This window comes from Diceros bicornis, chromosome 10 (assembly GCF_020826845.1).
Source record: "Diceros bicornis minor isolate mBicDic1 chromosome 10, mDicBic1.mat.cur, whole genome shotgun sequence".
Classification (NCBI taxonomy): Eukaryota; Metazoa; Chordata; class Mammalia; order Perissodactyla; family Rhinocerotidae; genus Diceros; species Diceros bicornis.
This window is the reverse complement of record NC_080749.1, coordinates 977,776-990,734: the sequence shown is the minus strand read 5'-3', so window position 1 is coordinate 990,734 and position 12,959 is coordinate 977,776. Positions and strand designations below refer to the sequence as shown.

Below are 12,959 nucleotides of genomic sequence, written 5' to 3'. Positions count from 1 at the left end.
GAAGGGTCCTGGCAGTGCAGGGAAAGGTGGCTCTGCACTGGACGTGAGTCCTGGAGAGGCATCTGACTCTGCAGATTCTGCATGTGATAGCATCCTGGGTGGAGGAGGTTGCAACCCACTCCTCACTGGGAGGCTTACCCTGGGGACTCAGGGAAGGGGCTCCTCTCTTCACTTCTTCCTTGGGATCCCACAGCAGGATGAGGGGTTTGCCTTCCCCTTGGCCTGGCTCCCTTCATGAGGGCTTCTGGAATTCAGCCAGTTGAGTGAGTCCTTTCCTGCAGACTCTGCAATGGAGGTCCCAGAACAGTGCACTGAAGACATTCTACTTTGAAAACCTCTTGGCAGACCCTTTTGTTTCATGTTGCAGGTTGTTATTGAGTTTTTCAAGACCTGAATGCCACTTGTTGTCTTTAGTCTTATTCAAAGTTAACAGTGGTTTGTTTTAAGTCGGAAGTTGTTACAATCTATCCAAAGAACTAGTAATGTGAGCTTGTTTCAGAGGTCAGACAACATGCTTTCTTGACAGTTTCCTTCAGAGCCTGTGTCCCAAAAGTTTTGTTACTGTTTTTGAGAATGATGCAAAACACTACAGAGAAGGTTGCTCTTGGCATGTGTCATTGTTTAACGTGGTATGGGGGCAAAGGAAGTGGGAGTCCTTTCGTAACTGTCACAAAGCATTGAGAAATGTTAGAAGGTCAGGTTGCTTGGAACTCCCTGAGGACCTAGTATCCACCCGGCCTCATGGGGGTTAGATGAACTCAGGAGGAGAAGAAAGCCTCGAGAGAGACCCCCTTCCTCCCCATGTGCATAGTTTTCTCTAAATAGAGATTTTACCTTAATGAGGAGAAAAGATTATGAAGTGTCTTGGTCAGTACATTTCAGGGGCTGGTTGCTTGGTACAGGAAGCAGTTTTCCTCCTGGTAGTGGAAGGACAGGAGGAACACAGAACCACAGCTCTTGGGGCTGACCTCCTCTTGGCGGCAGTCCTGCATCCTCAGCTGCTTGAGTAGAGCTGGGACCAGGCGCCCTGCTGAGTGCCTAGGAGGCTCTGCTGGCCGACACCTGGCCTGGCTTTGAAATAGGGGGACCAATCCTTCCCGTTTTAGCACCCAAAGTCCTGCATCCCAGGGACAGCAGGAGGGTTGGACAGCCATGAGCTTCTAGGAACTATTTCTGAGGCTTCCTGAAGCCTTTCCTGTTGTCTTGGTGCCATCCTGTGCTCTCTGCCCGAGCATCTTTGTTCCTACAGGGCACTTACCACAACCTGGGTGGAGGTCTTCACCTTCCTTCCTTCTCTGCCCTACAGATGGTCAGCTCCTTAAGGTAGACAGTGGGTCTTTCATCTTTCTATTACAGTAATAACTTGCAAGCAGAGGTGTTCCTTAAATCTTTACTAAAGTTTTAAATGGGCAAAATTCCTAAATGTGGGTGTTCCCAAAAACACTTGTTTTGCTTTTATAATTGATTATTTTAGGGGGAGACATTTAATTCTTTCTTTTTAACTACTTTTTCATGTATCCTTGCAGGCTCCACATAAAGGACTCAAAACGTCTTGTCCAGTTGCTAAAAGCTGTTCACAGGGATGACTGGACCCTACTAAGTATTCTTTCATCTGTAGTGAACATTTCACCAAAAAAAACTCTTGAACAGGCTGGAGGGTCAATACTACATGTTCAAGCCCACGGCCTTGCCCTCCATCTTCCACCTGACTGAGAAGGAGGAGCTGAAGGCCACGGCTGCCCCAGAAGAAATGACACCAAGATAGCCACCAGGGACAAGAGGAACATGCCAGTGAAGCAGACGGGAAAGGAGCTTCAGGTTCATCCTTATCCTCGAGGGAAAACCTGAGCGCCCAGCCAGGGTCCCGCAAATTGAAGTGAGCCCTTCTGCAGGGCAAACCCGAACCCAGTGCCACCCAGGAAGCCACCAGTCAGGAGCGGGCACAGAGTCTCTGGAAGGAACTCCAGGAGACAGTGTGGTCTCCACAGCGTGAGGCAGCCAGGGATATGCAAACAGGTCTGCTGTAGATGCTTGCGATGAGACCCCCTCTTCCCAGCCAGGGCCTGCTGGATAAGAGTGGCATATCCGTGGGTGACTTTATCCCTCAGGATCTGAGGCATGCAGATTTATTGGCTGGCATCCTTCTTACAGTTTCTCCTCAGCACACACTCAAAAGAGGCCATCTGTCCCTCGAGAGGCTGTTGACCGAAAGAGGCTGAAGAGAGATGTGGAGCCCACCTACAGTGGGACCAGCCTTGGGCCTGATGAGAGCTTGGCCCAGAGCCCCCACATTCATCATTCACAATGATGCCTCAGAAACCCTCCCAGAGCCCCTTCACCCTCCAACTGATGTCACCCCGGAGCCAGCTGCAGAAGATGTGCAGGGTGAACACAGCAACACCGACCCCAGGTCCCTCAGCGGGGTCATCCTGTCAGCGCTGGGGCCTAAGAACTCCTCGACTCGCTGCACTCCTACTGCTTCTGCTCCCGGGGGAACAGGAGCACGTGTGCCACCTGCAGGAGCAGGTGGAGAAGGACAGCGAGCTGAAGAGGGGCAGCTGCCGACAGCCAGGTGCACACGCTGAAGGAGGAGCTGGACGAGCTGAAGGGAGAGGCTCCCTAACTGAGCAGCCTGCTGCCCCCAGCCGAGGTCAGTCCTGGGGCTCAGGGCTCCCCCACTGCCTGCTCTTCATGAGGAGTTTCCTGCTTCACAGCAGACGGCCCCTGAGCACTTCTGTGTGCAGCATGCCTGCTGCTGTCTTGGGAGAAGGCTCTGCTGGTAGCCGCCCCTCGCACACAGGGAGCCAAGGCTGCAGAGCTCACCCCGCTCGCTCTAGGGTGCTCAAGAGGCAGTGGTAGTTGTCAGGGTTTAGCAGGTGGGGAAGGAGGCATTGCAGGTCAGCTGGGAAAGCCAGACCTACGCAATGAATGGTGCCTGGATAGTTGGTTTTCCACTTGAACAGGAGAAAATCAGCTTCTGTTGCATCCCTCACACAAATGTAAATTCCAATGAGTTAGGATCTAAATGTGAAATAAAATCTACATAGTAAACTATTGGAAAAGTTATAGGAGACTCTTAAAGTCATGGCGAGGTGTTTTCCATACATGTTTTAATGAATATCCTTGAACTGAAGTCATTTTGAACATTTTAATAATTTCTTTAAAATTTGAAACATCTTTTTGAGTAGAATACATTCTCTTTTGTAAAAATTAAAACACTAGAGAAATACATAAGCTAAGAAGTGGTAAAGACTCCTATTTCTCACCTACCTCCCAACTTTTATTCCTTGTCGGTAGTAAAATTTGGTGTGTAATCTCCTCCACTGTTTCCTGTGCTTTACCTACATATTTCTCCACATGTACAAATAGGTCGGATATATTTTTGGTGTGTTTCTTGGCTATGTTTCTGATTTTCCTGCTCTCTTACAGTTTAGTAGTTGTAAACATTGGTTTCTCAATATTCCTTACATATTGAGGGTACCATCTTTTGCCTGTTATACATCCATGGAAAACATTTTCCTACCACATTGTTCATTTAATGTGGATCAGTGCTTGTCTTCCCAGATGTCAGTAACACTTCAAGAGGGAAACGGGTCTGTGTGACAGGCTATTCAGGATCTCCGGGACCCCCAGGGCAACAACCAGTAGGACAACCCAAAACAAGAAACAAAACCCATCCCGCATGTTTCCAGATGCATCCTATGGGAAGGACAGCTCCAGTTGAGGACCACTGATGTCCTGGTCAGAGTTATCCACTATGTTCTCCTATCACATTAAAGCTGTTTCTGTAGTTTCTCGTACCTGATGGTACAATTTGGTGCCTTTGTCTGTTCCTCTTGGTGCCTTTGTCTATTCTTCTTGGTCAGACTGCCCAAAGTTTCTCACTGTTACAGGTCTTTCCAGACAAAAGCCCTTGACGCCATTGCTCAGGTCTATGTTGTTGTTCCTGCCAGGTGAATTCTCCCTTCATTCTGCTGTCATTGGTTTTATTGTGGTGTTGTTCTGGCTCTTGGAGGGAAGTGCTCAGCTTCTTGTACAGGTGATATTCCCTGATACCTGCAGTGGAGGTTGTGTCCCTTCTTCCGTCCCCTTGTCCCCACGTCATGGATTTGCCTCATGCTGCTCTCATTGCTGTTCATTTCTAAAGAGTTTCTCCAGTCTGTCTGGATTCCCTCTTTAACCTGAGAGATTTAGAAGGGTGTGGACAGATTTTCAAGTGGATAGGTTGGGGGAGGGGAGCCAATATTTTGTGATTATTTTTTACTTTTATTGCTTTAAGTTCCAGTAATATAGTCACTTATAGATTTCTGCTTTTTGGACTCTTTAGAGATTTCATTGTGGCTTAGCACACAGTCCATTGTGGTGACTGTTTCATTGTGGTTTGAGGAGAATGTTCGCTCTCCACTAGATGCTTACGTTGTCCCTGGGGCTGAGGCTAGATCTAGCTTTTTTGTGTTTGTCAGCAGATCTGTTTCCTAACTTACTGTTATCACTTGACCTGTGGCTTTTTAAGAGAGGTAAGGTAGGTTTCCCTGTGGAAAGGGAAGGCACCTCCCCTGGGGTGCCTGTGTCTTCTTGTTTGTCCAGTTTTGCTTTATGTTTCAAGACCATATTGTTAGGTGCATAAGTGTCCCTGACAGTTATCAACACAGAAAACCCCTGTTTGTCCCATTTAAAGTCTTATTTCTTTATCTCCTTATTTTCAACCATATTATATCCCTTTATTTTATAACAATATTTTAACTCAACTTGAGAGCCTTCATGTTTTTATAGAGCAATTTGATCCATTTACAATTGTGATTATTGATAAATTGGAATGTGAGTCTACCATTTAATTTAATTTTTAATTTCTTGGGTTTTCTCATGATTTTTCTATTCCTTTAGTGGGTGTCTTTCAGCTTTTATGAACAACCATTTCTGCCTCTCTTTCTGTAAATGCTTAGAGTTGATCACTTCCTGTGTTTTACACTCCCAATTCATCACCTTCCGGTCCCCAGCTTGAGAATATCTGATCTTAGTTCTGTGTTCTTATTTTCCCCATCAAGCAACCATGACTGGATGTAAGTATACGTTTTATTGGTTACTTTGTTCACAACTGTTTATTGTATCCAAATTTTTCCTCCTTTTGGAAAGATTTAATGCTATTTTGGAACTCATATGACAGTGAAATTTTGAGACGAATTGAGTCTGAGATAGTCCTTAGGTACTGATGCTGGGGAGCTGGCACCTAACCTCTTAAAGTTGCATCAGTGTGTCAGCAGAGTCAGGATGAGGTCAGAGATATTTAAAACCGTGGAATTGAATGAGGTTTCCTGGAGACACTGTAGCTGTGGAAGGGCCCCGGGCCCAGCCTAGGAGCAGGCAGTGTTTGCAGAGGTGTAGCTGAAGAGGGTCCAGGAAAGGGGCCTGAAATGGTGGAGCATGAAGTTGCAGGAACCATGAGGGGAAAGGGTATTGCAGAAAGGAGGGGTGCTCTGCTGGGTGGGATACAGCTCTGATCAGAATGGAGAAAAGATAGCTGGACTCGGCCACATGGGATCACGGGTGACCTCAGTCTCCTTGAGAGGGTGGGAATGAAGCTGGGTCTAGAGTGGGGGAAGGGGAGCCATGGGAGGGCAGTAGGTGTGAGGCACTTTATTTAAGAGGTTTAGCCATGAAGGGGAGTTGGGAAAGTGGACAATAACCAAAAGGGAGCATGGGCCCAAGGGAGAGTTTTGTTTGTAAGGTGGAGATTAGCTAGCAGGTGTCTGTGCTGCAGGTAGGACCAGATGGGGAGAAGGAGTCTGCTGGGCCCTGAGGAGGTGCCGGGCTGGGCTCCTGTTATGAGAGGTTTGGGGATTCGATTGGAGACGTAAAAGAAACTTTCCACTCCAAACAAATGGACTGAAGGTATATTTTATTATAGAGAGGATGGTAAAGGTGATAGTCCACAAACAGATCTGAATAGGTCAAATAATAAGAGGGAAAAAACACCAGCTCGACTGGAAAGGGAAAACATCCACATCGGCTGAGATAGCAGCACATTTGAATAGGTCATATAATAAGAGGGAAAAACATCAGATCTATCGGATAAGGAAACACCAGGTCGACTGAAGTGAAATGACACAAATCAACCAGAAAGAGAAACACCAGGTTGACTGAAAAGAGAACACATCAGATCAATTACTTCACAATAAATCAATTACTCACAACATCCATGCCCCACTGCTGGGAGAGTCCTGTCAATTGATATGGCTGGGCGGGAATCACAGTCCTGGGCAAGGCGTCTCTTCCACAGGTGGAACTCTCACCGGGTCTCAGTCTCCAGCAGTTTATATAAGCAGTTACAGAGTTTACAGAGAAAGCATTCAATGTTCCCATGCACAAATGGTTATCAGTGGCGTACGTGCACTGAGCCCCACCCTCTGGCTATCGTCCCAGCCCAGTAGTTGTGTACGTGCATTGTTTACCCTGCTTATCCTCCCAGCCCAGCTCAGATGGCCAGTCTGCCCCAGGCTGCGGCGCCCGAAGGGCCTTGAATTTTTTTTTTTTTTTTTTTTTACATTTTTATTGATATTTTAATGGTTTCTAACATTGTGAGATTTTGGGTTGTACATTTTTGTTTGTCCTTCACCCCATATATGACTCCCTTCACCCCTTGTGCCCACCCCCCACCCCCACTTCCCGGGTAACCACAGTCCAGTTTTCTCTGTCCATGTGTTTGTTTATATTCCACATATGAGTGAGATCATACAGTGTTTGTCTTTCTCTTTCTGGCTTATTTCACTTAACATAATACGCTCCAGGCCCATCCATGTTGTTGCAAATGGGACGATTTTGTCTTTTTTTATGGCTGAGTAGTATTCCATTGTATATATATACCACATTTTCTTAATCCAATCGTCAGTCGAGGGACACTTAGGTTGCTTCCACTTCTTGGCTATGGTGAATAATGCTGCAATGAACATAGGGGTGCATAAGCCTCTTTGGATTGTTGATTTCAGGTGCGTTGGATAGATTCCCAGTAGTGGGATGGCTGGATCATAGGGCATCTCTATTTTTAATTCTTTGAGGAATCTCCATACCGTTTTCCATAGAGGCTGCACCAATTTGCATTCCCACCAGCTGTGTATGAGGGTTCCTGTTTCTCCACATCCTCTCCAACATTTGTTGTTTTTTGTCTTGGTGATTATAGCCATTCTAACGGGCGTGAGGTGGTATCTTAGTGTTGTTTTGATTTGCATTTCCCTGATGATTAGTGATGTTGAGCATCTTTTCATGTGCCTATTGGCCATCTGTATATCTTCCTTGGAGAAGTGTCTGTTCATTTCCTCTGCCCATTTTTTGATCGGGTTGTTTGTTTTTTTGTTGTTCAATTGTGTGAGTTCTTTATATATTATGGAGATCAACCCCTTGTCAGATGTATGTTTTGCAAATATTCTCTCCCAGCTGGTTGGTTGTTTGTTCATCTTGATTCTGATTTCATTTGTCTTATAAAAGCTCTTTAGTCTGATAAAGTCCCACTTGTTTATTTTTTCTTTAGTTTCCCTAGTCTGGGTAGGCATGTCATCCGAAAAGATTCCTTTAAACCCAATGTCAAATAGTGTGTTGCCTATATTTTCTTCTATGAGTTTTATAGTTTCAGGTCTCACCTTCAGGTCTTTGATCCATTTTGAGTTAATTTTTGTGTATGGCGATAGCACATGGTCCACTTTCATTCTTTTGCATGTGGATGTCCAGTTTTCCCAACACCATTTATTGAAGAGACTTTCCTTTCTCCATTGCATGTCCTTAGCACCTTTGTCGAAAATTAGCTGTCCGTATATGTGTGGTTTTATTTCTGGGCTTTCAATTCTGTTCCATTGATCTGTGTGTCTGTTTTTGTACCAGTACCATGCTGTTTTGATTACTATTGCTTTGTAGTATGTTTTGAAGTCAGGAATTGTGATGCCTCCTGCTTTGTTCTTTTTCTTTAGGATTTCTTTAGCTATTCGGGGTCTTTTGTTGCCCCATATAAATTTTAGTATTCTTTTTTCTATTTCTGTGAAGAATGTCATTGGGATTCTGATTGGGATTGCATTGAATCTGTAGATTGCTTTAGGTAATATAGACATTTTAACTATGTTTATTCTTCCAATCCACGTGCATGGGATATCTTTCCATTTCTTTATGTCATCGTTGATTTCCCTCAATAATGTCTTGTAGTTCTCATTGTATAGGTCCTTCACCTCCTTGGTAAGATTTATTCCTAGGTATTTTATTCTTTTTGATGCAATTGTAAATGGTATTATCTTTTTGAGCTCTCTTTCTGTTAGTTCATTATTAGCATATAGAAATGCAACTGATTTTTGTAGATTGATTTTGTACCCTGCAACTTTGCTGTAGTTGTTGATTGTTTCTAACAGTTTTCCAACAGATTCTTTAGGGTTTTCTATATATACAATCATGTCATCTGCAAATAGTGAGAGTTTCACTTCTTCGTTACCTATTTGGATTCCTTTTATTCCTTTTTCTTGCCTAATTGCTCTGGCCAAAACCTCCAGTACTATGTTGAACAGGAGTGGTGAGAGTGGGCAGCCCTGCCTCGTTCCTGTTCTCAGAGGAATGGCTTTCAGTCTTTCCCCGTTGAGTATGATGTTAGCTGTGGGTTTGTCATATATGGCCTTTATTATGTTGAGGTACTTTCCTTCTATTCCCAATTTATTGAGAGTTTTTATCATAAATGGATGTTGTATCTTGTCAAATGCCTTCTCTGCGTCTATTGAGATGATCATGTGGTTTTTATTCTTTGTTTTGTTGATGTGATGTATCACGTTGATTGATTTGCGGATGTTGAACCATCCCTGCGTCTCTGGTATAAATCCCACTTGATCATGGTGTATGATCTTTTTAATATATTGTTGTATTCGGTTTGCCAATATTTTGTTGAGGATTTTTGCATCAATGTTCATCAGCGATATTGGCCTGTAATTTTCTTTCTTTGTATTGTCTTTGTCTGGTTTCGGTATCAGGGTGATGTTGGCCTCGTAGAATGATTCAGGAAGTGTTCCATCTTCCTCTATTTTTTGGAATAGTTTGAGGAGGATGGGTATTAAATCTTCTTTGAATGTTTGGTAAAATTCACTGGAGAAGCCATCTGGTCCTGGACTTTTATTTTTTGGGAGGTTTTTGATTACTATTTCAATCTCTTTACTTGTGATTGGTCTATTCAGATTCTCCATTTCTTCTTGGTTCAATTTTGGGAGGTTGTATAAGTCTAAGAATTTATCCATTTCTTCTAGATTGTCCGATTTGTTGGCATATAATTTCTCATAGTATTCTCTTATAATCCTCTGTATTTCCATGGTATCCGTTGTAATTTCTCCTCTTTCATTTCTAATTTTATTTACTTGAGCCTTTTCTCTTTTTTTCTTAGTTAGCCTGGCTAAGGGTTTGTCTATTTTGTTTATCTTCTCGAAGAACCAACTCTTTGTTTCATTAATCCTTTCTACTGTTTTTTTGGTCTCAATATCATTTATTTCTGCTCTGATTTTTATTATTTCTCTCCTTCTGCTGGCTTTGGGCTTTGTTTGTTCTTCTTTTTCTAGTTCTGTTAGGTGTAATTTAAGGTTGCCTATTAGGGCTTTTTCTTGTTTGTTAAGGTGGGCTTGTATCGCTATGAGTTTCCCTCTCAGGACCGCTTTTGCTGCGTCCCATATGGTTTGATATGGCATGTTATCATTTTCGTTTGTTTCCAGATAGTTTTTGATTTCTCCTTTAATTTCATCAATGATCCATTGGTTGTTCAGTAGCATGTTGTTTAATCTCCACATTTTTGTCACTTTCCCAGTTTTTTTTTCCTGGTTCATTTCCAGTTTCATAGCCTTATGGTCTGAAAAGATGCTTGTTATGATTTCAATCTTCTTAAATTTATTGAGGCTTGCTTTGTTTCCCAACATATGGTCTATCCTAGAGAATGTTCCATGCGCGCTTGAGAAGAATGTGTAGTCAGCTGTTTTTGGGTGGAGTGCTCTGTATATGTCTACTAGGTCCATCTCGTCCAGTTTTTCATTTAAGTCTAATATTTCTTTATTAACTTTTTGTCTGGATGATCTATCCATTGCTGTAAGTGGGGTGTTAAGATCCCCTACTATTATTGTGTTGTTGTTGATTTCTCCTTTTAGGTTTGTTAATAGTTGCTTTATGTACATTGGTGCTCCTATGTTGGGTGCATATATATTTATAAGTGATATGTCTTCTTGATGGAGTGTCCCTTTTATCATTATATATTTCCCTTCTTTGTCTTTCTTAACCTGTTTTATCTTGAAGTCTACTTTGTCTGATATGAGTATGGCAACACCTGCTTTCTTTTGTTTGCCATTAGCTTGGAGTATTGTCTTCCATCCTTTCACTCTGAGCCTGTGCTTGTCTTTAGTGCTAAGATGTGTTTCCTGAAGGCAGCATATTGTTGGGTCTTGCTTTTTAATCCATCCTGCCACTCTGTATCTTTTGATTGGAGAGTTCAATCCATTTACATTTAGGGTAATTATTGAAATATGAGGGTTGAATGTTGCTGTTTTGTCACTTATTTTCTGGTTCTTTTGCATTTCCTTTGTTTCTTGTCCCATTTGTTTTGGACTGCCAATTCAGTTTGGTTGTTCTGTCTTATGATTCTTCTAGTTTTCTCTTTGTTTATCATATGTGGTTTTAATTTGATTATTTGTTTAGTGGTTACCTTGAGGTTTGGGCGAAAAATCTTCTGTATGAGATAGTCCATTATCTGATAGCCTCCTATTTCCTTATACTAAGTCAATTCAGTCACTTTCCTCTTCCCCTTCTAAGTTGCTCTTGTTATACCTTATTCTATCTTGTGTTGTGGCTGTGTGTTTACAGTGATGAGGTTAAATTTATTTTTGGTGAATTTCTTCCTTTGATCTTTGAGTTTAGTATTTAAGTGGTTGCTAACCTATTCCGGTAAAGATCTACTATTTCTCTGATTTTGTCTACCTACTTTTCTCCTTACTCCAAGCTTTGTGTTCCCTTTCTCTTCTTGTTTTCAGGCCTGAGGGCCTTCCTGAGTATTTCTTGTAGTGGCGGTCTCGTGGCCATGAACTCCCTTAGCTTTTGTTTATCTGGGAGAGTTACTATTTCTCCATCATATTTGAAGGATATTTTTGCTGGATAGAGTATTCTTGGCTGAAAGTTTTTGTCTTTTAGTATTTTGAATATATCATTCCAGTCTCTTCTAGCCTGAAAAGTTTCTGTTGAGAAATCCGCTGAGAGCCTGATGGGAGTTCCTTTGTACGTTATTTTTTGTTTTTGTCTAGCTGCCCTTAATATTGTTTCTTTGTCGTTGACCCTGGCTAGCCTTACCACTAGGTGTCGTGGTGAAGGCCTTTGTCTGTTAATATATATAGGAGTCCTGTTGGCTTCGCTTACTGGTATTTCCTGCTCCTTCCCCAGATTTGGGAAATTTTCAGCTATTATTTCCTTGAATAGGCTCTCTGTTCCTCTTTCCCTCTCCTCTCCCTCAGGAATACCTATAATTCTTATGTTACATTTTCTAATAGAGTCCGATATTTCTCGGAGTCTTTCTTCATTTCTTTTTAGTCTTAGTTCTCTCTCTTCTTCCATCTGGAGTATATCTGTATTCCTATCCTCTAAAGTACTAATTCTTTCCTCCATATTGTCAGCTCTGTTCTTTAAAGATTCCAGATTCTCCTTTATCTCCTCCATTGTGTTCTTCATCTCCATCAGCCCTGATAGGTTTTTCTTTATGATTTCAATCTCTTTTGTGAAGAAACTCCTAATCTCATTTAATTGTTTGTCTGTGTTGTCTCGTATTTCGTTGAGTGTTTTTATGATAGCTATTTTGAAATCTCTGTCATTTAGTTTATGGATTTCTGTGTCTTCGGGGTTGATTTCTGGGTGCTTGTCATTTTGTTTCTGGTCTGGTGATTTCATATATTTTTGCATTGTGGTTCCTGTGTTGGTTTTGATTTTCCTCATCCTGGAAGTCTCTGGTTGCAATTTCCACCTGCCGCCACTGTCTGGTGGTAAAGGGCTGTGTAGTCTACGCCCCCTGCGCTCTGCCCCAGTTTTTCTGCTGCGATCCGCAGTTTTGTTTTGTTTCTTTTCCCCACTGCGATCCACGGGGCCAGTCCAGTTTATTCAGGTCTGCCTCGGACCGCTAGATCTGGTCGAGCTGCAGACTCCGGGTTGTGGGGAGGGGGGAGCTCTCTCTTTTGCCCTCTGGGTCCCTGACGTGGGAGGCTTCTCGTTTGCCCCTCTTTATCCGCTCTCTGGGTTGCTCAGATGTTGATGGTAGCCCTGTGGCTCCTCTGAGCCCTCTGTGCGGGAGTTTCCCACTGGCTGAGAGCGCCCGAAGAGCTACAGTTTCCCGCCGAGGGCCGCCCCTCCCCCCTCTCTGGGAGCCGCGCGGACCGGATCGCTGATCTGATGGGGAGGGAGCGGAGTTCTCCTTACCTCTCCCCACTTCCTCCGGGGGCCCAGCACGTTCCGCTCTCAGATGTGCGGCAGTGTGGATCCCTCCGCTCCAGCTTTTGACTGTCTGGGATTCCGTTGTTGGTCTGTGGCTGTTACTTTTGTTGTATTTTGTGGGGGAAGAATTCACGGGAAAGCTCACTCCGCCATGATGCTGACGTCACTCCTATATCATTTTTTTTATAATTTTTATTTATTTATTTTTTCCCCCAAAGCCCCAGTAGATAGTTGTATGTCATAGCTCCACGTCCTTCTAGTTGCTGTATGTGGGACTCGGCCTCAGCATGGCCGGAGAAGTGGTGCGTCAGTGCGTGCCCGGGATCCGAACCCCGGCCGCCAGAAGCAGAGCTCGCACACTTAACCGCTAAGCCACGGGGCCGGCCCTTTATATCATTTTTAAATAGTTCATTGTTAGTGTAGAGAAAGGCAAGAGATTTCTATATGTTGATTTTGTCTCCTGCAGCTTGAGTGAATTTGTTTATTAGTCCTAACAGTTT

At 43.3% G+C, this 12,959-nt stretch overlaps 1 protein-coding gene across 10 annotated transcripts in view; it reads left to right on the top strand.

Annotated features, from left to right (window-relative positions):
* The first annotated feature begins 2,157 nt into the window (after window positions 1-2,157).
* The window catches only part of LOC131410567 (uncharacterized), a 55,781-nt gene continuing 44,979 nt past the window's right edge, over window positions 2,158-12,959 (top strand). For 8 of the 10 annotated variants that reach the window (XM_058548671.1, XM_058548669.1, XM_058548667.1 and 5 more), the window contains exon 1: window positions 2,158-2,650. In XM_058548671.1, coding sequence (XP_058404654.1) covers window positions 2,305-2,650 — 346 coding nt within the window. In that variant the 5' untranslated portion in view covers window positions 2,158-2,304. The remainder of the gene's footprint in view (window positions 2,651-12,959) is intronic. The other 2 variants (XR_009221291.1, XR_009221292.1) reach the window with 1 other exon arrangement.